This window comes from Gadus chalcogrammus, chromosome 6 (genome assembly GCF_026213295.1).
Source record: "Gadus chalcogrammus isolate NIFS_2021 chromosome 6, NIFS_Gcha_1.0, whole genome shotgun sequence".
Lineage (NCBI taxonomy): Eukaryota > Metazoa > Chordata > Actinopteri > Gadiformes > Gadidae > Gadus > Gadus chalcogrammus.
In genome coordinates this window covers 23,649,752-23,677,132 of record NC_079417.1, presented here as the reverse complement: position 1 = coordinate 23,677,132, position 27,381 = coordinate 23,649,752, and the positions used below count along the sequence as shown (strand labels likewise).

At 40.7% G+C, this 27,381-nt stretch overlaps 1 protein-coding gene across 1 annotated transcript in view; it reads right to left on the bottom strand.

Annotated features, from left to right (window-relative positions):
- Nucleotides 1-30: 30 nt before the first annotated feature.
- cfap251 (cilia and flagella associated protein 251) overlaps nucleotides 31-27,381 on the bottom strand; it is a 76,725-nt gene continuing 49,374 nt past the window's right edge. The window contains exons 18-20 of the mRNA XM_056593013.1: nucleotides 1,979-2,207; nucleotides 883-1,014; nucleotides 31-638 (exon numbers count right to left, since the gene is read on the bottom strand). Coding sequence (XP_056448988.1) covers nucleotides 523-638; nucleotides 883-1,014; nucleotides 1,979-2,207 — 477 coding nt within the window. The 3' untranslated portion in view covers nucleotides 31-522. The remainder of the gene's footprint in view (nucleotides 639-882; nucleotides 1,015-1,978; nucleotides 2,208-27,381) is intronic.

Below are 27,381 nucleotides of genomic sequence, written 5' to 3'. Positions count from 1 at the left end.
CGATTGTAATTTGTTATCACTATAGACAACACATGTCTGTTGTAGAAAGAAAAAAACGTGACCTATTTGTGCAGGAGTTGGCGGGGAATGATGATGAACAGCCTGCAGAAATAAGTGTGGAAAATGTAAATACTTCATGAAGGACCACTTAACCGACGTTTTGTATGTATTTATTCAGACTAAAGTCGAGGACAAAAAAAAGTTCTTTCATGTTGATCCTAAACTTATTCTTGCAGTTTGACAGCATATAACATGTTATCATGATGCAAAGTTCCTGTGTACAGTATTCTTTTGTATGCTTAACTTATGTTGTTTGATTTTCTATGCGTTAATAAACTACTAATAAAATACTAGCCTAATAAAGTATAGGCTAGTAATGCAGTTAAGCAATACATATGTGGGCTATTAATAAGCACCAGCAAATCCGACTAACTTCTAATTTTAAATGTATTTATATATTTAATAGAAAGTAAAGACACATACTAACATTAATGAGCTGACAGTAAGCTGATTGGTGTGCTTTTACTCTGAAGGACATGACTTGTCCCTTGTCTTCATACATGAAGGGAAGCCCAGAATATGACCCGTGAATGTCTCTGCAGATATCGACTCTGGTATGACACAGTCCAATGAGTATTCTAGATAGAAAAATGAAAACACGTGCGCACACACACACACACACACATACACACACACGCACACGCACACAGACACACACGGAATGCAACATATGAAAAATACTATAACAGTGCCCCCCTCCCATTCCCCATAGCATTCCAAAGACATAATTGTCACCTATAGACCATGTTATATCGTTTCTGGCCATACCTTCATTCTCTTCCCCCTACATTTTCAACACAATTCAACACAGCTCTCACTTACCTTCATTAGCGGCATGCTTCTCAGAGGCCCCCGTAGCTGGAAGTATCCCCTCCCCCTCCACCTCCTCTCTCATGTGTTCTCCTGATAGGACAGTTAGACACTCCACCACCTCATCCTCCCGCATGTGTTCACCTGACAAATGGAGCAGAGAGTTGAATCTTTACAATAAAGCATGATGATGGGGAGTGAACTTGAATTACCAAACCGTTTCTAACATAGGTGCCCAGAAAAAAGGGCTACGTTAATTAAAGGACAATACTGGTCCGGGTGATCAAACCATTGTAACAGTCCCTCTTTGCTTCAGTTTGCCTCTGTTACCAATAGTATTTCTCAAAATGATTTCCATGTACAAAATGTGCTTTAGAGCCTTTGGTGTGCGAATGTGAACAGTAATGTAGCACATACTTATTTTGAATAAATGTGCTTCAGTAAGTACTGAGTATATTGACAACACAAAAGTGAATCGCGATACAAGTACTTATATATTAACAAAAAGTCTTATCACAAAGGCAAAAGACCAAAAATACTCATATAGGCGGAGTTGGCCTAACAAAGTGATTTTGGCCAATGATACTGGTTACAGGGGTTTGAATGAAGTCAGACAGTAAGGATGATTTGATCACCCACACCGATCTTGTATGCGCCGTTTACATTCAAGCTCCAGGATTTTTGTACACCCACTTAAAAAGGATATGTAACCCTAACCCTGGTGACTATCACTTAAGCAATTTGTTTTCTCAAATACCGGCTCAAGAGATGTGACAGCAATCTCAATCAAAGTTGCGGAACATGCAGGGGGAATATGGCAGTTCGTAATGTGTGCATAACTAGTGGGTCATTGAGGGAGTGAAGTCATCACTGTATACCCACTACAATAAACATCGCTCATGTCTTCAAAATTTGTTGCAATAGTTCCCCAATAGTTTGAATTGCTTTATTATTACACATGTTCAATGCAATATTGTATATACTCTAGTTTCCATTATATACATGCTGGAACATGTCCTGTGCCATTTAGCTTTGAGAACTGATCTATAAGCATAGAAATGTACAATGATAGTGTATCCATATTAGGAAGCATGGGTGCATCCAGTACCTCTGGCCTGAAGAAGTTCCAGAAGTTGATCTCTAGGGATGGCCATCTGTCCCGACCCGTCCCAGAAACCCAGGACCCTGAAGCTTTCTGCCAACTCCTTCCTGGAGATGCCGAAGGCGGGCCGGTGGTTGATGTACAGCCTGAGAAACTCTGCCAAGTCCACCTCCTTTACATACTTACCCGTTTCGGCGTATTTACTGAACTTGACTTCATTCTGCATGTCTTCAAGCTAGCCATAAAAAAATATATTGAATATATTATTTTTGGAGGGTTTCACATGAACTGAAGTCCAACACAGAAGTTCAAACTTCAATCTTGATAATTCTAGACCACAAATTCTTGAATAACCTTGGAACCAAGGTTAAATTTATCCTTGGTTAAATTTAAATTTATCCTGATTCTAATGGTGATTTTACAGGAAGGAGCCCTGGCTGCGCTATGAACCAATCTAAACATGAGTATGTATACGTATGTTTAGCAATGTCAATGTTACCGTGTATACGTATGTATGCATAGTTTGTATGTGTACGTATCTAGACTATGAGTATGCATATGTAGGTTCAGCTGTGTAAGTATGTGTACGTATGTATGACTATGTATACGTATATATATGTCTTTTGCTTACGTATGTATATGTACTTCAGTGTTTCCCCTATATGCACCGAGCATTTACAAGTATTATTTTGCGCTACGGACGCTTCATATCCAGGTCAATTCACACACCTGTGAGTAGGCCTAAAGCAGGGGTCACCAACCTTTTTGAACCTGAGAGCTACTTCATGGGTACTGAGTCATACGAAGGGCACCCAGTTTGATACACTCTTCTGAAATAACAAATTTGCTCAGTTTGCCTTTAGTTATATATTATTAATATTGATTAATGATACTCATCTATGTGAAGAAACTGATCATGTTAATGATTTCTCACAATAATTATCAACAATGACTTAAAAAAGGTGGGAAAGAGTTGTTCAAGAATGAGTTGTGCTATTTTCAGAACAGGCCTGCGTGCCCCTCATATAGTCCTTGCGGGCGCCCTGGTGCCCGCAAGGATTGGCCTAAAGCATATAAACGGAGAGAAGCTTCCGTAGAGTTTGAAATAAATTCAGAGTTTGCGGTTCAATAGATCATCAGTGAAACATCGTTGCGAAACAATTGAAACCTTTAGCTAAATGTAGTAGGCCTAACCTAGAGAACCAGCAACGACATTGTTTTCATCCAAACTAGCCGTCTTTAGTGAACGGTGAATTGCATTTGATTCTATGAGCTGTCGGCTTTCAACCGCGAGTTTAGGGACCGTCTGCAAAGTGCAAAACTGACAACGGCCGCAATGGTAAAATTTCAATAGCGTCACCATAATAAGGTGAGTGCTGCATGCAGAGCTCAACTATTGTTCTTCATAAGTTTTATTAGTGTGGATGCTGTAGCATTCGCACTCTAGATATTGAAATCTTTATTGATGTGAATGCTGTATCATTCACACTCTAGATATTGAAATCTTTATACACTCTAGATATTGAAATCTTTATTTTTCTTAGTAGTGTGAATGCTGTAGCATTCATACACTAGATATTGAAATCTTTATTATTAGTGTGAATGCTGTAGCATTCATACTCTAGATATTGAAATCTCTATTATCATTCTTCTTCCTTCTTTTTGGTCTTCAACTCCTCCGCCATACTTTCAGCAACAGAAACCGTTCAACTATTAGAACGTTCAGCTCTTTAACGACATGAGGGCTATTATTCAGCGTTTTTCAACTCTTTCAACTTTTTCAAACTATTTTTCATTTCCTCTGTAACTTCAACTTTTTAAGACGTAACTAAATCGATTTTCAACCGTTTACCTTCGTTCAAATCATTTAACAAATCTACACATTTGTATCTTCAATACTATCCAAACGGAATTTCGATAGCATTGATACTTTTTTCAGAATCACAGTTTTAGTTTCAAACCGGCATAGTTTTCAGTTGCTCTCATTGATTTCTGTTGACGTCAGAACCTGAGGGCGTTCAGGCACCCACACACACGCAATAGCTCCGCCATTCTCTTAAAGGTCCCATGACATGCTATTTTATGTATTCTTTAATATAGGTATTAGTGGGCAACTAACACAGTATTCAAAGACGTTCCCGAAATTCAGCCGTGGTGCAGAGTTACAGCCACTCCGAGCCAGTCGCACATTGAGCTTCCCCCAAATGCGCTGTTTTGGTGTCTGTAGCTATAATGCAAATGAGGAGGAGCGAGGTGGGTCAAGGAGAAGGGTGGGGGTGTGGCCCTGAGCAGCTTGCAGCCACGGTACCATGCGCTCTGTTTACAGTGGATGTATCGCAATGGCTAGGCGCACAGCCTTTAGCCGTGTTCTGTAAATATTCTAGAACACACGGGAGTCCTGGAGCTCTATATCTAAATATTATCATATAGCCTACATAGATATCTATATCATATAATATATATTATCACGGCCAAAAGCTGTGTGCGCCTCCAGACGATATTATGAATCACAAACGACTTTGTCGGGTTCTGCGACGTCTCTGGTTCTTCCACTTTCACGACCTGAAGTCGACTGAACCGCGCGCTGCCTGCTGCCGGCTGCCCGCTGCCGGCTGCCCGCTGCCGGGCGATGGTGCCTCGCGGCAACCGGCAGCATGTCGCAGTTCATGTACTTCAGCGAGTCAAAGCCAAAGTTCCTTTCCCCCAATTCCTTCTCAACCATGGCTCAGATAACCCCCACAACAGTCTCGTTGTGGAAATACAAGACACGTCAAAGAACCGACAAGAAACACTTGCGTTACAGTGTGTGTATTCACACACACACACACACACACACACACACACACACACACACACACACACACACACACACACACACACACACACACACACACACACACACACACACACACACACACACGTGGCGCTCGCACGATCGAGTCTCATTGGCGGGCCAACGTCTCTGGGCGGGCCAGGCAGAGTAAGGGGAGGAGCTGAGATTCTTGGTGACGTCATAAATACAGACATTCCAAATCAGCACACTTGAGCCTCCGTTTTTTCAAAGGCGAGCAGAACAGCTAGTGCTCGTTTTACACCAAACGCAAGTTTTAGCCATTGGGGGACCATAGGCAGGCTAGGGGAACTCATATTTATGTTAGAAAACCTCATAAAGTGAGATTTTCATGTCATGGGACCTTTAAGGTACGGCCACATTGAACACGTTACGCAATCTAAAAACACGGGGGCGTTTGGGTTTCCTACTCTCCTCGGACTGCCACAACAAATACAGTGCAGCGAAGGTGGTGATCTCAGCCATGTTTGTGGAGCAAAAGAAAAATAGCGGTGGAAAATAAGTTTTGGGCGGGCTCATCTAGCTGCGTAGGCGCGTTAGGCGCGTTGACCATTTTTGTGACACACAATGATCAAGTGTCAGGTTAGGCGCGTAACGTGTTCAGTGTGGCCGTACCTTTAGAGACACACACACACACACACACACGCCATGGCTCCGCCATTCTCTTAAAGACACACACAGACACACACACACACACACACACACACACACACACACACACACACACACTCACACTCACACACACACACACACACACACACACACACACACACACACACACACACAGCTTTATTCCAATTCGATTTTAACATTTTGAACTGTGTTCAACTATCTCACTTAATTAAAGCTCAACGTTTCTACTGCCTACTACTACTACCACTACTACTACCATTACTACTACTGTTCCTACCAATACTACTACTACCATTACTACTCCTACCAATACTACTACTACCATTACTTCTACTCCTACCAATACAACTACTACAATTACAACTACTACTTCAGCTACTACCACTACTTCAGCTACTACTACTATTACTTCAGCTACTACTACTACTTCAGCTACTAACTACTACTTAAGCTACTACAACTTCTTCAGCTACTACTACTACTCCAGGCAAGGCAAGGCAACTTTATTTATGCAGCACTTTTCATACACAAGGCAATCTCAAAGTGCTTCACATATAAACAGTAAAATAGAAAGCTTTTTAGAAAGTGCAATGTATTTAACATTTAGCAGAAAGCTAAAGCAAACGTAAAAGTCTTCAATCTTGTTTTCAAGGTGCTCAGAGTTGGGGCAAGTCTTAAATCCTCAGGGAATTTATTCCAGCTATTTGTTGCATATTAACTAAATCCTGCCTTCCCATGTTTCGTGTTTACTCAGGGGATTATTAACAGATTGCTCTCAGAAGATCTTAGTGTTCTAGAAGGCTTATGTAGTGGAAGCATATCAGTTAAATAGTTTGGGCCTAAACCATGTAGGGATTTATAGGTCAGCAACATGATTTTAAAATCAATTCTCTGACCTACAGGAAGCCAATGTTACGATATAAGAATTGGTGTAATATGTTCACATTTTTTGGTCTTTGTTAGAACTCTAGCAGCAGCATTCTGAACAAGCTGAAGCTTCCTTAGAGTTTGTTTTGGGAGACCTGTAAGGAGACCATTGCAATAATCAAGCTTACTAGTGATAAAGGCATGTACAAGTTTTTGTAAGTCTTCGGTGGACATGAGTCCTCTAAGTCTTGCTACATTTTTAAGGTGATAATATGCAGATGTTGTAACTGATTTGATGTGACTGTCGAAATGTAAATCAGAATCCATGATAACCCCTTGATTTTTGGCTTTGATTGAGGTTTTCAGGGACAGAGAGGGAAGGTGTTGGGTTACTTTAAGCCTTTCCGTTTTAGCACCAAATACAATTATCTCTGTTTTGTTCTCATTTAGCTGAAGGAAATTTCGGCAAATCCAGTCTTTCACTTGCTCAATGCACTGGCACAGCAGATCTATGGGCCGATAGTCATTTGGTGATAGCGAAACATGAAAGAGGGTCCTAAGATCGAACCTTGTGGGACTCCACATGTCACGTTGGTTGATTCTGATAGGAAGTCGCCAATGGAAACAAAGTAATTCTTATTTTGTAGGTAGGACCTGAACCAATTTAAGCCTGTGCCTGAAAGCCCCATCCAGTTTTCTAACCTTTCCAAAAGTATTATAAGGTCTACAGTGTCGAATGCAGCAGTGAGGTCTAGTAGCATTAGTATTGAGGTTTTGCCAGAGTCTGTGTTAAGACGGATGTCGTTTACAACTTTAATGAGGGCGGTCTCAGTGCTGTGCAGGGGTCGAAATCCTGATTGGAAGGTGTCATAGCAACCAGTTGATACCAGTAAGGGATTAAATTGCTGGAAAACAACTTTCTTAATGATTTTACTTATGAAGGGTAGATTTGATATTGGTCTGTAGTTGTGAATAATAGAGGTATCTAGGCTCCGCTTTTTTAAAAGGGGTTTAATAACTGCAGTTTTCAAGGCTTTTGGGAAGTTGCCTGACTGGAGAGAGTTGTTAACTATCTGCAATATGCCTATTGCTAGGCAGTCAAAAACATTCTTAAAGAGGTTGGTAGGTAAAGTATCAAGGCAACAGGTGGATGGCTTAAGTTGTGTCACAGTTTCCACGAGAGTTTTAGAGTCTATAACATTAAAGCATGCCATCCCTGCCACGTTACTTTTGCCTGAACAGGGTGGTAGTCCAACAGTCAATCAGTATGAAAAGCTGCAAACTCATTGCATTTATGCGTGGAATGGAGATCAGGTGGAATTTGTGTTGGGGTTTTAGGGTTTTTGCATTATTAGTATTGGTTTTAATGATATTGGAGAAAAATGTTTCTCTCAACCTTTTTAAGTCTAAATTGTAAGCACGGAGGCTCTCTTTATAGATATCATGGTGAATATGAAGTTTTTTTTACACCAGATGCGTTCAACCTTCCTGCATTCTTTTTTCTGTGCTGTTACAGAAGTAGCTTTTCTCCAGGGTGCCTTTTGCATTCCAGGAATCGTTTTAACCTTATAAGGTGCAATGACATCTGTGACTTTCAAATTTTTCAAATTAAAGTTTTCTACAAGATCATCATCAGAAGATGGGATGAGAGGTGGTAGCAAGGAGATGGCCTTTTTAAAAAGTACATTCGATTCTTCATTGATATACCGTTTTTTGACAGTATTGGATTTTGTCGGTATGTCGGGACTAAAAGATATATTAAAGAAAACACAAAAGTGGTCAGACAAGGAAGGATCAGTCACAGAGAGATCAGAAACATTGAGGCCCTTTGTAATAACCAGGTCTAGATTGTGCCCCTTACAATGAGTAGCCTCTTTCACATGTTGAGACAAATGTGTCCAAAATGGTAAAAAGTTTTTTTGCACACTTGACATTCAAATCAACAGTATGAAAATTGAAGTCACCAGTTATAACTAGACAGTCAAAGTCTGTGGAGATGCTAGACAATAATTCTGTGAAGTCATAAAAAATGTTTGCAGAGTATGTGGTTGGCCTGTAAATAATTAATAGGAGAACTCTGGGAGAGCATTTCAATACAGCACAAAGGTATTCGAATGATGGAAAATCACCAAATAACATTGGTTTCCCCTGAAAAACATTTTTAAATATAGCAGCAACCCCTCAACCTCCTTTTCCAGATCTACATGCATCAAAAAAGTTATAGTTGGGAGGAGCTGTCTCTATCAGAACGGTTGCACTGTTATTTTGTTCCAGCCATGTTTCAGTTAAAAACATAAAATCCAGTTTAGAGGTGGTGATAAAATCATTAGCTAAAAATGATTTGTTATTAAGAGACCTAACATTAAGTAGACCAATCCTGATGGTGTTGATAGGCTTTAAGGTTGTTTTTGGTTTGGAGGCAATATGTATGAGATTTGTGAGGTTAGCAGTGTGTCTAAGTTTCCCTTTGTTTACTCTCTTAGTGGTTACAGCAGGAATGCAAGGTTGCCATGTTTTGACGTAGGCTACCTTGGGTTCAGCAGATTATGCGAAACTTCCTTTATACTGTACAATACTATACTACGGCTGAACCCTTTTTTGTCTCAGTAATACTCAGGACTACTATCAGTACAGGGGGGGGGGGGGGGGGGGGGGGCTGGGGCGCCCTCCGCTTGGGTGTTATCAGCCAGTGGCCATGACGTGGCGATGCTATCATTGACACAGATGCAAGTTTGATGCCAACATATTCCAGTTTCTTAAATTCAGCTGGAAAATCGCAAAGGGAGGATACAGTGGAGCTGGAGTTGTTGTTGTGGCTATGGGAGAGATGAGGCTGGAGGTCATCGTCGATGGGGGACTGCAGAGGAGGGTGGTGGCCGTTCCTCGCCAAGCCAGCATCAGCGATGGGGGAAGGCACGGTGTCCATGGTGTTGGGCAGGCTGTTGTCTCTCTTCAAGGTCTGTGGTCTGTCGACTATCTGTGTGTCAGATAGTGGCAGAGTAGATGTGTCGGGGAGGCTGTAGTCTCGCTTCTTCTCAACCTTTGCTCTGAATGTGGCCTGTGCGTCAGACCTTGGAGATTTGTGGGAGAGCGAGAAGAGAAGATTGTCCCTTAACAGTTTTGAACCTAACCTGTTTGGGTGTAGGCCATCTGCTCTGAAAAGATATTTGCGCCAGTGCAAGTAGACAACTGAATCTGTTTATTCCTCTGTCAACTGCTGGTATGGGTCCACTGATGAATGACTTAATGTGTATTTTGTCCAGTGTATTCAATAGATCAGTGTAATCGCTCTTCAGAAGTTCTGACTGTTCTCTTCGAATATCATTAAGTCCTGCGTGCACAATAATCGGTGAGATTTTGGGGTTTTCCAATATGATTGTGGCTAGTTTCTGGTTGATATCACTAACCATCACATCTGGGAAATAGCATGTTTTGATCTTCTTACCGGTTATATCCTTGATGGTTGAGTCTCCTATAATCAGAGTGTCTGGTTCATCTGCTTTCTGTGAAATGGGCCCTTGTTGGCTTGAGGTGGCGGTGGCAGACGCATGCGCAGCTCGCCTCCGTGGTGACTGGTTCTTGTTCCATCTCTGTCCGCATCGTCCGTCCGGACACATTTCGGGGCTCAGGGGTGCACGGGTGGCCGACGAATGCGCAGCTCGCCTCCATGGCGACGGGTTCATGGTCAGTCTCTGTCCGCACTGTTTGTCCGGACGCATCTCGGGGCTCAAGGGTGCATGGGTGGCAGGCGCGTTCGTGGACTCTTGTAGTGGCAGGAACCGGTTCTTCAGCGGCAGGGTTAACTTCAGTGACGGGCAAATCCGGCTGATACATGCAACTTTAGCTTTGGGTAGCTTAGCATTTGGCGTTGAGTGAACTTGTTGATTCACTTTGGTATGTTGTTTTGGCTTAGCGCCGACTCTGTGCCAGTGAGACGCAGCTGGAACTGTCCCTTGTCCAGCTTCGGGAAGGATACAGTGTACTGTAGCTTTGATCATCTTGTTGTGTATTTGTCTGAGTTAGCTCAGCAAACTCACCCATCGGCACTGTATCCTGGAGGAGTCCTTTGCATTTTTCTAATGCTGCTAGTCTTGTTTCAAATAAAGCCACTGTCTGTCGCAGTTTGGTGCAGTCTGTACATTTCTCAGTCTCTGCGCCTGAGGTATCCGAGTACAGAGCCATGTTGGCGATAGGAAAGTCCAAGGCTTTTGCTGCGGTCTGATCCGGGAGTCATAAAAAGTACCAAAATGTATTGTTGAATCGAGCGATGGAGGACGACGGAATCAAACTATATATTGTTAAGTATTATGATCATGAAATAGAATAAAATAAAGTAGATCTGAACGATGAATTTAGTAGTTTTTTCCAATGCCTAGCGGAGCTTCGGGAAACATGACCTCTCTCTCTGCTGCCTCTTATCAGTAGTAGTTCAGCTACTTCTACTACTTATACTTCAACATTTCTACTGCCTTCTACGAATACTACTACTACTCCTACCATTACAACTACTACCATTACTACTACTACTACTGTTACGTAAGCACATAAGCGGCCCCCTCATAGCTACTAGGAAGCCGGATCGAACACACAAGCTGCATTACCCCCACACAGCCACAAGGGAGCAGGATCAAACATACAAGCTGTAACATATACCCCAGCCACAGAAGGCAGCATCTTTAAGACAGACGCGGAAGCCGCAGCTAAGACATCACATAGGCCACGCCCACCCCCGCAGGGAGCCTCGGGCCTAAACCCGGGGCTTGAAGTAGCTCACGGTATTTCTCTCTCAAAGTGTTAGATACAATTCCCTCCCTTTTGCTTCATAGTTACCATACCGAAATACTTCAACAAATAAAGTGAGTTAAAAGCGACCCATTTCGAACTACTTTCAACAAGAGCACGACACTACTACTCCTACCAATACTACTACTACTACTACAACTACTACTACTACTCCTACCAATACAACTACTACAATTGCTACTACTACTTCGGCTACTACCTATTTCTTCAGCTACTACCTACTACTTCAGCTACTACTTCAGCTACTACTACTACTTCAGCTACTACCTACTACTTCAGCTACTACCTACTACTTCAGCTACTAATACTACTACTTCAGCAACTACTACAACCTCAGCTACTACTACTAAAACTTCAGCTACTACTACTTCATCTTCTACTACTACTACTACTACTTCATCTTCACTACTAAAACTACAACTACTTCAGCTACTACCTACTAGTTCAGCTACTACTACTACTTCAGCTACTACTTCTACTTCAGCTACTACCTACTACTTCAGCTACTACCTACCTCAGCTACTACTACTACTACTTCAGCTACTACTACTTAAGCTACTACTACTACTACTTCAGCTACTACTACTACTACTACTACTACTTCAGCTACTACTTTCAGATTCTTCAATTAATTTTACATTTCTTCATTTTCAGCAACGCTTTGCGCTTTTCATTCAACTTTTCTGCAGGAAATGCAATTTTTTAGGTCTCTACAAACTTCTGGCCCTATCTCCTTCCTCAAATTTTCATATGGAGACTCCATTAAAATGTTTAAATATTCAGAATAGCCTGGAATCTCGCGCTTCTTTTCCGATTTTTATATATTTTATACTTTTTACGATATTCTACTTTTTTTAACATGGGAGTCAATGGGAGGACCTCGGAGCCGTCCTCCCAGTGACATGGTGGCTATTATATCCATTGGACATGTTGGCTATTATTCAGCATTTTTCAACTCTTTCAACTTTTTAAACTATTCAGCTCTTTCCATTTTTTTTTTAACATGGGAGTCAATGGGACCATTTCCAAACCATTTCCTCTGGTACTTAAAGACGTAAATCAATCAATTTTCAACCTTTTATCTTCGTTCAAACCATTAAACAAATCTACACACTTATATCTTCAATAATATCCAAATGGAATTTCAATATCATTTAAACTTTATTCAGAATCACAGTTTTAGTTTCATACCGGCTTCGTCTTCAGTTGGGCTCATTGATTGGAGCGTGAGGACGTTCAGCAGTGTTGCCAGATTGGGCCGTTTCTCCCGCCAGATCTGGTTACTTTTGGAGGACGTTCAGGCAGTGTTTCCAGATTGGGCTGTTTTTCCTGCTCTATTGGGCTACTTTTAATCACGCACCGGCTTGTTATTCTCTTATACACACACACACCGACACACACACCGACACACACACACACACACACACACACACACATATTGCTTTACATATTGCCCTATCAAAACTATGTAAAACAGACTAGGAATAAAAGAAAAACAGAGGTTAAACATGAAGAATAAGGTGGGAGTTAGGTGGGGAAGGCTAGTGTGAAAAGGTATGTTTTGAGGGTAGATTTGAAAGAAGAGAGGGTTGGAGAGACTTTGATGTGGGAGGGGAGTGAATTCCAAAGGGCGGGGGCAGCAATTGAGAAGGCCCGATCACCCCAAGTCCGTCGCTCAGTCCGTGGAACTTTGGCAATATGAGTATGTATTGGTAATTGTACGTATGTATACTTTGTTTGTGTACTTATGTATGTGTACGTGCATGAGTATGTATCAGTATGTAACACACCCACACCCACACACACACACACACACACACACAGATTCTTCAGTTTAATTAATTTTACATTTCTGCATTTTCATTCAGCTGTCACTTTATTTGTTTCCAACCATTTACATTTTCTTAAATGGTGTGCATGTTTACACAGTTTACCCCATTTAGACTTTTGAACTTTTGTTCAAATCCCTTCACTTGATTTAAGCCATTTCTTTATGTCTTAATCTATGTGGCTTTATTAAAAAATATTTTCAACCACACTGCACTTCAGCACTTCACAACAATTTTCTGCAGGAAATGCATTTTCTAGTTGACTCTGGAGCCCCAAAACTTGTTCCATATAGGCATGGCCTCTTCATGGTCATACTACAACCTTTATTTTTGAAAAATATATCTCTTCTTATTTTTGAGGATTTTTATTTAGCAACTATTTTAATAGCGATATAATATATTTTTTGCTAAATAAATGTAAATTGTTATTTACATTTACAAGATTATACTTGTATTTCGTTCAATCTCTCCATATTTCCCCTGCTCATTACTGTGCACAAATGAACTGTATGTACTTAGTCCTCAAGACCCCTTCTGGTGCCGGCAGACACATAGAAACCTCCCGGCAGGGTGCGCTTTGCGAGCACAAAAAAAAATGGCATTATATATATATATATTATATATAATAACATTTCACCTCCACTGCTGCAACTCCATCCTAGGGGAAACACTGTATGTATGTGTACTTATGTACTGTATATGTACGCTTTTTTATGTATGTATTAGTATGTATACATATGTACTATCTATCTGTATTTATACTTTGTATGTGTACGTATGTATAAGTATGTGTAAGTATATTTAGCTATGTGTACGTACGTATATGTAATTATATGTACTATTAATTTGTAAAAGTAAATAAAAAAATCTGGGCCTATCATTGGGCCTAGATCTCGACAAGTGTCAAGATCACGTTGGTGCTCACCAACGTCATCTAGACACTTGTCGTGGCGTTTGGTTGCCCTATCATGATTTTTCACATCAGTGAAACCATGAACAGCCCACGTTGGAGATTTGCTATTATTCATAAGCAAACAGGGCCAGCAATACAGTCGATTGCTTGTAATGCTACCAGTAAGCCATGCGTACCTAGCAAACCATGTAGCACTCACAACACTGACGTTGCCATTACTTCTGGTGACCTTGATTTTGGGAAGTGGTCTACCTCTTTCTTTGGTCGCTAACTTAGCACTGTAACTCAATGAATGGAATGCTTTTTTTAATAAGACGTTAACAATGTCCTCCGTTTCCAATGTTTCCATTGTGCATTTAGGATCTCGCTATCGCAGATTTCACTTGCTCTGCGTCTCTGACTGAGCAATGCAGACCGGGGCCGTGTTCCAATACCCGTACTTCCATGAGTATACTTAAAGGAAGTACACTATCTGCACTATCCGTACTCACTTGAGTACGCTAATTTTTTAGATGTGCTGTTCCAAATCGAGTACTCTGTGGTGCACTTACCGGAAATGACGATCACGACTGCCGCCGTGGCACCTCCCCAGCAATAAACATCCCGCTTTGAACGGTGAACTCTTTACGCCTAGCAGCTATAAAAACTATAAAAACTACAAAATGACTCTATTAATGCAGGCTATGTGGAAAATGCGCAGACTTAGCCTGGCTCCGCCTCTTCCGCTACGTAGCTAAGATGGCTGCTGTTGAGTACGGGGAGTGTCCTTCGATCCACACTTTTTGAGTACGGCATCCGGGACCTTGAAGTATACTTATTTTCGCCGGATCTGAATTGGAACGTACTACGTACTCAAATTTTGGCTAGTAAGTGCGGACAGTACGGGTATTGGAACACGGCACGGGTTTGTTATCGATAGCTTTGCCAGATTGGGCAGATCTCCCGCCCAATGATAATTTTTCCAGCCTAACATGGTTAAAAGTAGCCCAATTTGGTGGGAAATCTGACCAATCTGGCAACACTACTCAACATCCAGGGATCCTGCTTATTGGTTCATAGCGCAGACGGATAGATTTTTGCGCGAATCAGACCCCTTAAGGTCCCACCCACTCAGAGGAGGACTTTCCTCCTCTCTCCCATTGAAACCCATGTTATCCACCGGCCGCCAGTACTTTCGGGGAAATGAATGGGAGTCAACGGAAGCTAAGGGAGGACGTTCCTCCCTGAAGTAATTGTCAATAGGCGATAGGGGGTGCTAATGTCCCTTTACCCAGGGAAACGAACATTGTATATTCAAAGGCAATAAAGTAGTCATATTTAAGGGCATTAATTCATTACAATAGTCTGGGCATCTACATCTTTTTATTCTCAACAATGTTAGGGAGGATCTTCCTCCCTCTCCTCAATGGAGAAGCCTCCACTGATGTGTACGTATGTATGACTATGTATTAGTATGTGTACGTAAGTATGCTTTGTATGTGTACCTATGTATGTGTAGGATGTACATATATGTATGATGTCTATGTACAGGTATATACGTATAGTAGGTATGAACCAGATCAACAGCTAATTCCTAGCCTGAATGTGAACTCATCTTGTTCAGTGTGTTGTTTACACAGGTGTCCCTTTGAAGGTGGAGCTCATGTTAGATAATTGTATTTCCCATCAGCATGCTGGACATTTATGTAGTGTAAATATTGAGAGATATATTACAGTTTATACATTTTCCTTGTTTTGATTGGGCAGCCACTCACATATACATCGATTTTTTATCAACTTCACTCATAATTATCTTTCTATGTTAATGTTTGTGCGAGTAGATGGCGACCAAAAAGTGGGGATGTCCTGCTGAATTTCCTGCAGAAAATGCATGCAAACGCTTGACGGCAGGATGAAAGCACAAAGCTATGGAAGCATATATGTAGCAAAATTCAAATGGCAATGCAATTTGCAATTACATTATGCAATTGACAATTCATTATGCAATTTTATTATGTAATTTGTAAATACGTTTTTCAAAGTGTATTTTAATATGCAGAGTGACAATGCAATCCTCAATTAAATTTGCAAAAGTTATAACAATAACAATAGAATAACATTTTGTCAAATTCTTTGAGTTCCTTTATTCAAATTGAAAAGCTATTGCGTCCCCGTGATTGCAATCCATTTCGCCACGCTCTGTGTGTTGCGATATTCAAATGACATTTCAATCCGCAAAACGAACTCTTTGCAAAAGATTTGGCAAAACGTTTGGCAAAACGTTTTCCAAAACGTAATCCAAAACGTTTTCCAAAAAGTCAATATGCAAAGTGTCAAACGTGTACGCCAATCAGCGTCTGGGGGGGAACTACGTCACTTGCTCGTAATTTCCTTGTTCACGTTCACTTCTAGTTTATATCATGGGTTCATATGTGTCAGGTCCATGGTCACCAATGGAGATTATTGATACGCTCCGAATTTTGGCCGATGATGTGGAGAACAATCGTGTTGAAGACACAGATGCAGTAGATAGAGTGCGTGTTCTGGGAGATAGGATAGACGACTTATCCTCACTGGTACGTTTTGACGCCAGTGTGGTAAACACAAAGATTTCCCAAGTGCTACAGGCACTGGGTGCGAAAGATAGGGTCGGGAGACCCACCGTGGAGATACCCTTGGAGGCAATATAAAGTGACGTAGTTCCCGCCCAGGCGCTGATTGGCTGATACGTTTGCCACTTTGCATGTTGACTTTTTGGAAAACGTTTTGGATTACGTTTTGGAAAACGTTTTGCCAAATCTTTTGCAAAGCGTTCGTTTTGCGGATTGAAATGTCATTTGAATATCGCAACACACGGAGCGTGGCGAAGTGGATTGCAATCACGGGGACGCTATAGCTTTTCAATTTGAATAAAGAAACTCAAAGAATTTGACAAAATGTTATTCTATTTTTATTGTTATAACTTTTGCAAATTTAATTGAGGATTGCATTGTCACTTTGCATATTAAAATACACTTTGAACAACGTATTTACAAATTACATTATGAAATTGCATAATGCATTGTCAATTGCATAATGTAATTACTTATTGAATTGCAAATTGCAAATTGCTTTGCCATTTGAATTTTGCTACATATATGCTTCCATACAAAGCCATACTGAAAATGCAGAAATGTAAATTTAATTTGAATGAAGAATCTTAAAGGTCAAATGCACTACCTAAAAATCTGGAAGTTTAAACGAATTGCACTGCACTGCTTAAAACCATAGAAGCTGAAATGTATAACAGTGCACTGCTGAAAACCATGGAAGCTGAACTGTATTATACACTGCACTGCTGAAATATCGGAAAGGTCAAATGTATTGTACTGCACTGCTGCAAAACCTGAAAGCTGAAATGTTAAACTGTCTGAGGCTGATTTGCATTACCTGAAGAAGCAAAGTGCTGAAATACATTGAGATGGTAGTAGTAGTAGTAGTAGTAGTAGTAGTATTCATGGTAATGGTAGTGGGAGCAATAGTACTAGTAGTGGTGGTGCTAGCATTAGTCGTAATTGGAGTAGAAGAAGTAGTAGAAGTAAAAGCAGTGGTAGTAGCCTAGTAGGTAGTAGTAGTAGCTGAAGTGGTAGAATAAAAATAATAAAGATTTCAATATCTAGAGTGTGAATGCTGATGCAGAATTAACACTAATAATATTAATAATAAGTGTGCAATACCTGAAGAAATTGTATTTACACCGCCATTATGTGCTTATTTGTGCCTACATTTGTATACTTGTTGATGTATGTGTATATATGTTTACATATGTGTTTGATATATATGTATGGGTATGAATGTGTACGTATTCATATGTATACTTAATATACATATACTACTGTACATTTATATATACGTGTATGTTTGTGAACATTTGTATGCATGAGTATGTTTAGGTATATGAACATATGCATGAGTATGTATACTTATCTATGCATGTATATGCATATGTATGTATTTATACCTACACCATACACGTATTACGTATTTATGAGAATATGTTTAGGTTTGTGCACTTATATATATCTATGTATGTGGCCAGTGGCGGACTCAGGGGGGGGGGGGGGGGGGGGGGGGGGGCGACTGCCTCGTGCCTCCTTGGTTGAAAAAGCGCGCTAAAGTGCCCTCAAGAGTGGCGAATTACGAGAGAAAATCCGAACTAGAACAATAAAATCCGATAAAGTGCTCAATGAGTGCCCTTCTAATGCCCTTATAGTGCCTACATGGTTGAAAAATTGCCCTCTAGAGTGGTGAATACGAGAGAAAGTGCCTTATTGGCTGCCCTTTACATAGGAAAAAAAAATTGGGTGCCCTCTATGGTGCCCCTTCAAACAATAAATTACGATGATGTGCCCTCTAGAGCAAGAAAATCCGATCTAGAACAAGAAAATCCGATAACGTGCTCAATGAGTGCCCTTCTAATGCCCTTATAGTGCCTACATCATGGTTGAAAAAATGCCCTCTAGAGTGGTGAATACGAGAGAAAGTGCCTTATTGGCTGCCCTATACATAGGACAAAAAGTATTGGGTGCCCTCTATGGTGCCCCTTCTTATGATGATGTGCCCTCTAGAGCAAGAAAATCCGATCTAGAACAAGAAAATCCGATAACATGCTCAATGAGTACCCTTCTAATGCCCTTATAGTGCCTACATGGTTGTAAAAATGCCCTCTAGAATGGTGAATACGAGAGAAAGTGTCTTATTGGCTACCCTTTTCATAGGACAAAAAGTATTGGGTGCCCTCTATGGTGCCCCTTCAAACAATAAATTATGATGATGTGCCCTCTAGAGCAAGAAAATCCGATCTAGAACAAGAAAATCCGATAACGTGCTCAATGAGTGCCCTTCTAATGCCCTTATAGTGCCTATATCATGGTTGGAAAAATGCCCTCTAGAGTGGTGAATATTGAGAGAAAGTGCCTTATTGGCTGCCCTTTACATAGGACAAAAAGTATTGGGTGCCCTCTATGGTGCCCCTTCTTATGATGATGTGCCCTCTAGGGCAAGAAAATACGATCTAGAACAAGAAAATCCGATAACATGCTCAATGAGTGCCCTTCTAATGCCTTTATAGTGCCTCCATGGTTGTAAAAATACCCTCTAGAGTGGTGAATACGAGAGAAAGTGCCTTATTGGCTACCCTTTTCATGGGACAAAAAGTATTGGGTGCCCTCTATGGTGCCCCTTCATACAATTAATTATGATGATGTGCCCTCTAGAGCAAGAATATGGCAAACAGAAAAAACATGTTGTGGTTAGGGGCGTTTCTAGGTTTCTGAAACATCCGGGGCTTAGCCCAAGAGGGAATAGGACAGTGCGCGTGCGGCAAATTTTGTGGTATACTTTATTGCGCATGCATTTTTTTTCATAATGCTTTACCTAAATAAACAAAATAGGCAGGTAATTATAGCTTTAAATAGCTACCTGACTGCTGCTTATCCCCAGACATCTAAAGTTCCATTCAAGTTATTTCAGAGTAAAATTAATACAAGTGAGACAGACCTTACATTACCTATATCAGGTGTGTCAAACTCATTTTCACAAAGGGCCACTCTATGATGAAATGATAATCATACTAAGGGCCGACATGGAGTTTGCTGATATGCTTTCTTTTTAATCCAAAAAGTAAAAACAACATATCTATGGATATATTGTATACAACCTGCGTACAGGGTCATATAGGCTAGGTTTCATTTCAACATTTTGGGGGACAAATTATAGGTGGGGGGTATGGGGGTGCTCCCCCAGAAATGTTTGAGCGTCAAACACTTAATTTCCTGCATTCTGGTGGATTTTTATTCATCTATCTGTGCCTTTTCTGCATCATTTTATAGTGGAAATATTTTTTTTTCTGTGAAGGAAAAGACAACATTCAGTGTTCCTAAAGAAATAACTATTATGGAATTAATGCAGTAAGGCTCTCAGGCATCCTGGATTTTTCAAAACTTTCTGCAAATTGAAAACATATCACATGTTTTGGGTATTTCTTTTTTAGAGAATCATGAATCAGCACCCGTGTTAACTATTTATGACACTTAACATTGGTAATGAAATGACAGCCAGCATTGGAATTGAAAAGGGCAGCAGCTAGTTAGTTAGCTAAATTGTAACTTAAGGCAAAAGTTGGAAACAAATCATGTTAGCATTCATCGTTAGACACTTGACACAATCAGTCATCAATATTGGCATGCTATTTAGCCTCATAGATTGGCCTATTTACAGACCACAAAAAACTGATATATTTTCTTCAATGCAAGTTCATAAATACATGGCTTAAAATCTTGAGCAGCAGAACAGAAATTCCTAGCAGTAAGCTACGCAAGAGTCCTAACAAATGGGGGCATGTGTGACTTGTGGATATAGCACAGGCTCTGCATGCAGCAAAAAATAAAAAAATAAAAATAAATTATGTATATATTTTTTCTTTTTTTAACAAAAAAGATTCGGGGCTAATCAAATTAGATCCGGGGCTTTAGCCCTGAATAAAACAGCCTAGTGACGCCACTGGTTGTGGTAAGATAATGAGGTGCAGACGTTCCACTCTTTGGTAGCTGACGAAAGGGGAATGAGAAAGAGGCGTTGCTTTCATGTGGCGTGCGTCGCTATGACGAACTGTAACATCGAGTGGTCCTGAAATCTGCATTGGATAACGAAGCAAAAAGAATATTAAGTGGGCGCCCTTAGCTCAGTTGGTAGGGCCCCCCCCCCCATGGGCCTCGGCCAGCAGCGGACCCGGGTTCGATTCAAGGCCGCGGACGTTCTCTGCATGTCACTCCCCTCTCTGCCCCATTTGAACTCTGTCTCTACACTATCAATGAAGCATAAAAATGCCCAAAAAAATCTTAAAATAAATAATAATAATAATATTAAGAGTATGCCCGTACCATGGCCCGTAGTGGAAAAGCGCAATTAGATGCCAAGTTTGAAACATGATAAAGTCATCTTATATGCACTGTACCTGTTTTTCCAATGCACCCTTTTGGCTAGATTATGTTACGTTAGTAAACGACAACGCAAATGGTTGCCAACAATGACACAATAAAGTACAATAAAATAGTAATTTCCATTGTTAAAAACGATCTATTCCCTTCATTTACCTTTTCAGTTTTAGCCACACCCCATTTAGAATGTTCAGGTCACAGAGGGGGCTTAATATCTATGCTGAATACAGACAGAGTTTCTACTCTCTGGTATCTTACAGTGTGTGAGGCAGGTGATACAGCAAGTTTTCTTTAAAGTTGTAAAGATTGATCTACACCAATGATTCATCACTAAATACTAATGTACACTGCAAGTGCTTTTATAGGATAGCTGTATACATTGCCTGGATTCCTAGCAAAGGAACTAGCTAACTTAAGAGTGGGGTTAGCATTGGGCAACCCCTATTATTACAGAATGCCAAGGAGAGAAAGAAAGCTGAAAGACATAAAGAAGGAGTTGAAAAATGCTGCAAGAGGTAGCTCTTCTTTGAAAGGATGTATCCAGAGCTGCAACAGCCAGGGAGGAGATAAGGAGAAAGGTATGCCAACTCATCTCATTGCTAGCTATAGTGCATTCCGTTTTTGTATGGACTCAATTCAACACTAGAACCGCCCATGGCGGTTTTTAATTTGCCCATAAATATACTTTTTGAAAATATTAAGCCCCCCACTCTAAAATTGTGTTGTGATGTTCTCCCTACGGTTAAATAAAGTCACAATTCATCTGGATTAAAAAAACAGGCATTTATACTAAATTGAATAATTTTGAATTTATATTTCTCAGATTAGCAAAGGATCAATTACACGCTACATATTATAATGTCACTACCAATTCAGAACCAATTCATTTATATGCAAATGAGAGACCTTTTAAAACATGAATTTAATAAATGTTACAATCGAGTCTCAAGTGAAGGGGTCTCACAACTTTAAGAAGACAATGCACGTAAAGGCTTGTCACACAGAGCCATATGTTGGATTATAACTGAGAGTCTGTTGCATATTTAAGCTTATCTGTAACATTGTCAAGAACACTAATTTTGCACAAAAAACATTTGACTTAAACATTTAAATTTACTAACCATTGAGATTTTGCATGACACTGAGGGGGGTCAATTCCAATCAAGGCAAGAGGGCTAGTGGTAGTGCAGGCTGACTCTTTTGTTATACAATTATAATATACAGTACATATAGTCCAATTATATTCAATTATTATAATACAAATATTGTTATTTGCTCCACCTTAGATAAAGTAAGCACCGACAATGAAGACAGAGCTATCAGAGAGGCAGGAGATGCAAGGCAGATAGATGATAATGAAGATGAAGATATAAGAGAGAGACATGATGAAGATGATGATTATGATGATGATGAAGATATTAAGGACAGAGAGGATGCAGGTGACGCTAGGGAGATAAATGAAGAAGATGATGATGATGATGGTGACAGCACAGACAGTAAAAACAGATATCAGAGAGCCAGGAGATGCAAGGCAGATAGAGGATCACGAAGATGAAGATATTAGAGAGGGAAATGATGAAGATGATACCAGGGAGAGAGATGATGACGACGAAAATGATGAAGAAGTTAAGCCAAGCGAGGATGAAAATTATGACAGGGAGGGACATGATTCAATGGACACAGCATCAAATAACATGAATACTGCTCTTCTGTCATCCTTACAATTTCCCACTGATCCAGCTCATGTTCAAAAGCACAGCATAGACCCCCACTCATGGAGATTTGTTGAGTTCTGTTGCTCTATTGGACCTTGTCAACCATCTGTAAATTACCCAAAGACAGATGGCCGTTCATTCCACAGGGAGTGGTATCAAGATAATCCCTGGCTAGAATATTCTGTGGAAAATGATTCTATGTTTTGTTTTAGTTGCCGCCTTTTCTTGAAAGAGGAAAAGTATGAGAATAAAACAAACTGGAGAACTGTAGGAGTTAACAATTGGAAAAAAGGAACAGAAAAAATAAAGGAACATAAACAAACAGAAGCACATATGGTAAGCATGGTAAGGTGGAGCAACTTCAGACAAAGACCACTGGAAGAAGCTTTCAGGAGGGCAGACATAGAAGAAAAAGCCAAAAAAGAACAGGAGCGACAACGAAACAGGGAATTAATGACAAGGCTGGTAGACATCACACTTTATCTTGCACGGCAAGATAGGGCTTTCAGGGGTCATGATGAAAGTAGAACATCTTTGAACAAAGGAAATTTCCTTGAACTTGTTCAGCTATTTGCAAAATATGATTCCACCCTCAAAAGGCACCTTGATGACATAAACCATATCCGGTCTCAACAGAAAAAAACACAGATGTCGCTGTTGTCCTACAAGACACAGAATGACATTATCAAGGCCCTTGCCACCATGTCAGAAGAGTAATTCTCAAAGAAATAGATGCGTCAAAGTTATTCTCCATTCTCTTGGATGAGACCACTGATGTTTCCCATGTCGAACAAGTGTCCTTCGTTGTTCGCTGTGTCCATCAGATGGAAATCAAGGAGAGATTCTTACAAGTTTGCGATGTGACAGGAACAACAGGAAAGGAATTGGAGAATGTTGTAATGACACTCCTTGAAGAGAATGGACTGAAATTGGAAGATGTCAGGGGCCAAGGCTACGATGGAGCTGCAAATATGAGTGGAAGCTGCAAGGGTCTGCAGTCGCGAATTCAGAGCCATAATGACAAAGCTTTATACGTGCACTGCCATGCCCACTGTCTGAACCTGGTCTTGGTTGAGAGTGCCAAATCAAACAAGCATTTTGTTAGGTTTTTCAACTTAGTGAAAAGTCCATACACATTTTTTGCCGGATCTACAAAACGCCATGCTGCGCTTGTTAAAATGCAACAGTCCATGTACCCTGACCAAAGGGTCTCTGAATTGAAGAGGCTGTCTGACACAAGGTGGGCATGCAGAGAAGACGCTCTGAGGTTCCTGAAGAAGGTTCTTTCTGCCGTCGTTAAGCTGCTTCAGAACATGACTGACAGTGATCCACCAGACGCTGCAGCAGGTGATGCCAGGATGCTCCTGCGTAGCATAGATTTTGAGTTCATTCTATGCATGGAGATTACCACACCTATTTTCAATGACACTGCCATCGCATCTGGTTCACTGCAGAAGAAAGACCTGACTTGACAACATCATACACCATTGTGGAGGGAGTTATACAGAGAGTAAAAGCAATGAGGAAGGATAAGGAACTCAGAGGCAGCAGGAATTGAGGTTCCAGATGAAATTCCTAGACAAGCCAGACGCAGAAAGGTACCCCAAAAGTACAAATACAGCACCAAATCTGCTACGGAGGACTACCAAGCCCAAGACCTGGAGGAGCACTACTGAGGAAAGGTTTTCTTTACCTTCCTTGATACACTCTCCCAGGAGCTACACCGGAGGTTCAAGGGGAAGGATGAGACACCAACTGGGTTAATTCTTTCAGGCCTTCACTGCCTTACCATCCCAAGTCACTGGAAAGGCATGACAAATGACAGAGTTGCTCGATCTGTCAAAGATGTATGCAGATTTTATGATGCGGAGGAAGAAAATGTTGTCACCGAGCTCAAGGTGTTCCACTCATCATATGCTCTTCCCCCCAGCAACGTGAAAGCTGTGTTAAAGTGCCTGAAAGATAATGATGTGCAATCAGTTTTCCCTGGTCTGACTTTGCTACTAAAAACATATGCAACAATCCCGGTGACGGGATTGTAGAGCGATCATTCTCTAAACTGAAGCTAATAAAAACCCAGCTCAGAAACCGATGTGGGGAAAGTAGGCTCTCGGATCTTCTGCTGCATTCCATCGAAAGGGATATTCCAATTGACTATAACAAGGTCATTGACATCTACAAACACACGGCCAAAAGAAGAATTCTCCTATGACTCCACCACCCACCATCTCCGTCCCCTGAGAAATAAGCTCCCAAATCATAGCTTTCATTGTCATTATCACGTCTGTTTGTGAAACACATGTTTATAGTTCTCTCTGTGTTTTGCTGTGTTTGTTGAATAAATATTGTAAATGTTTTATAGTTTCCTGTGTGGTTTTATCATAGAGGTGTGGTTATAATTGTAATTGTCAGTACCACATCATTAATTACTTTTATCTAGATCTCCTTATAATGTAATGCTTATCTTAATCAAGGATGAGGACTATTTCATCATACATGATGCATCATAGCTTTTGCACGCTGGTGGGGGCCCGTGTTGGGCAGAATGTGCCCTTTTAATTTCTTCGCCCCTGCCCTTCAAACAGTCTAAGTCCGCCACTGTATGTGGCTTTATGTATACTAGAGTTTCCGCGCACGCAATTATAGATTGTGGGATATGACGTAGGGCCTAAGTTCGCAAGAGGCGGGATAAGTGTGGCCGCTGTCACTGTTTGTTTTGGTTTGACCACAGACAAAATGGAGGCAGAACGGGCAGAACTCATCACCATAATTCTTAAATGATGCTAAAATTATGCATCATATATTCAATGTTGCATCCACAAAATCCGAAGCATCAATCGATGAAAGATTGGAGCATGAGTTAGAGACAAATAGAAGAAACGACAAAGCAGAAAGGCGTCGCAAACAACTGCGTTACCGCAGAAAGAGAGTGTCTTTTTTCGCTTCATTTCATTTACAAGAACTGCGACAAATGTAGTTGATTTCTGTGTTTAACTAGGAAAACAGGGAGTGGAAGGAAGGGACCCTATAATTTTCAGCTAACTAATAAAAAAAACATTTTCTATACACGCATGCAGCTGCGAACTCATGTATTGTAATTTATTGTATGATGTGTACTTTCTTAAAACCAGTGCCAACATTTAAATATTTTTTAACCATTCAGCGAACAAAAGGCAAAAGGCAGACTATCATTTAGGGGGCCACTCAATGACATGCAGAAGCGCCATCAACACTCTCACTCAAGTGGTGTGAGAAATACAGACTTTCTACTCCTTATTCATATATAAGGCAATTTACAATTCAGACGGAGAAAATACTACCTCAAGGGTAGTATTATTCAGGAGATGTTCAGGGTACAAATGTCAGGATATGTTTTTTTCCACATACAGCCCATCAGGAGAATAGTAGAATATCAGCACGTACACATGTGTCTGAAAGCAGCTAGTGCGTAAGCATTTGATTACATTATAAAATGAGTCAATTAATGGGTTACAGTGGTAATTGTTTAATGGAAAGTGTAGTATTCCAGCAAGCAAATACATTTTACATAGCTTTTACTTTTATTCTTTTATTTTACATAGCTTTTACTTTTATTCATTTAAAAATTGCATGGAAACTACTATTGTTTAGTTTAAAATAATAACATACAGCTCAAAATTGTGTTTATCGTCAGCACATATGTCAATATCAAGGCCCGCGGGCCAGACACGGCCCTCCGCGACTTTTAATCAGGCCCGCCAATAAATTCTGACAATCAATCTAATGTGGCCCGTGCGCTGCTGTTAAAATTTACGTCCATGACAATACAACATTGAAACACAGGAGGCGCTGCAGCGCTCCGCTGCCATGCTCCACTCCCGCTCTCCACTCCTGCGCTCCACTCTCACACTCTCACGCAGAGACAATACAAACAACGTAAATGCTATCTGCCTTTCCAAAGGTAGCTAGCTAGCATAAACAATGGCCCGAAAAGAAAAGTGGACAATGAATATCGACAATTTCAAGAAAGATGGGAAACAGAATATTGATTTTGTGAATTAAAAAAAGAGTAATTGGCAGTTTTCCAAGAGTATAACCTTCGGAGGCATTTTGAAACGAAGTATGAGTATTATGGAAAAATGGACATGGAACAGCGGCTGCAAAAAGTCAAAGAATTAACATGCAACCTTCAACAACAGCAAAACATGTTTACTCACATCAACAGTCAGTCTGAGGGAGCTGTGAAGGCAAGCTTTATAATAGTGGAGGAAATACCAAGAGCATGCAAGCCGTTCACAGAGGGAGAGTTTATTAAAAATTGCATTAAAAAGGTATGCAATGTTGTATGCCCCGATAAGAAGCAGGCATTTGCAGGTATCAGCCTCTCCCGAAATACCGTGGCTAGTCGGGTGGATGAGCTGGCCTCCGACTTACAGATCCAGCTAAAAACTAAAGCCAAGGAATTTGTTTCGTATTCGTTGGCTGCCTGTACACTGCAGTTGGAGTACAGACAGGACACTGCCCAGCTTTCCATATTCATCCGGGGGGTGGATGCTCAGTTTTCCGTCACTGAGGAACTTTTGGATTTAAAATCAATTCACGGGACAACTACTGGACAGGACATTTTCAAACAAGTGGAACGGTGCATCAACAAATCGGAATTGCAGTGGAATAACTTGTTGGGCTGACAACGGATGGTGCACCTGCGATGTGCGGGGAGGTCCGTGGTTTGGTCGGTTTGGTTCGAGAGAAGATGGGGCGGGAGGAAACTTGACAGCCTAACACTGCATCATCCACCAGGAAGCTCTCTGTGGAAAGGTGTTGGGCATGGGACATGTAATGACAGTTGTAACCAAAACGGTG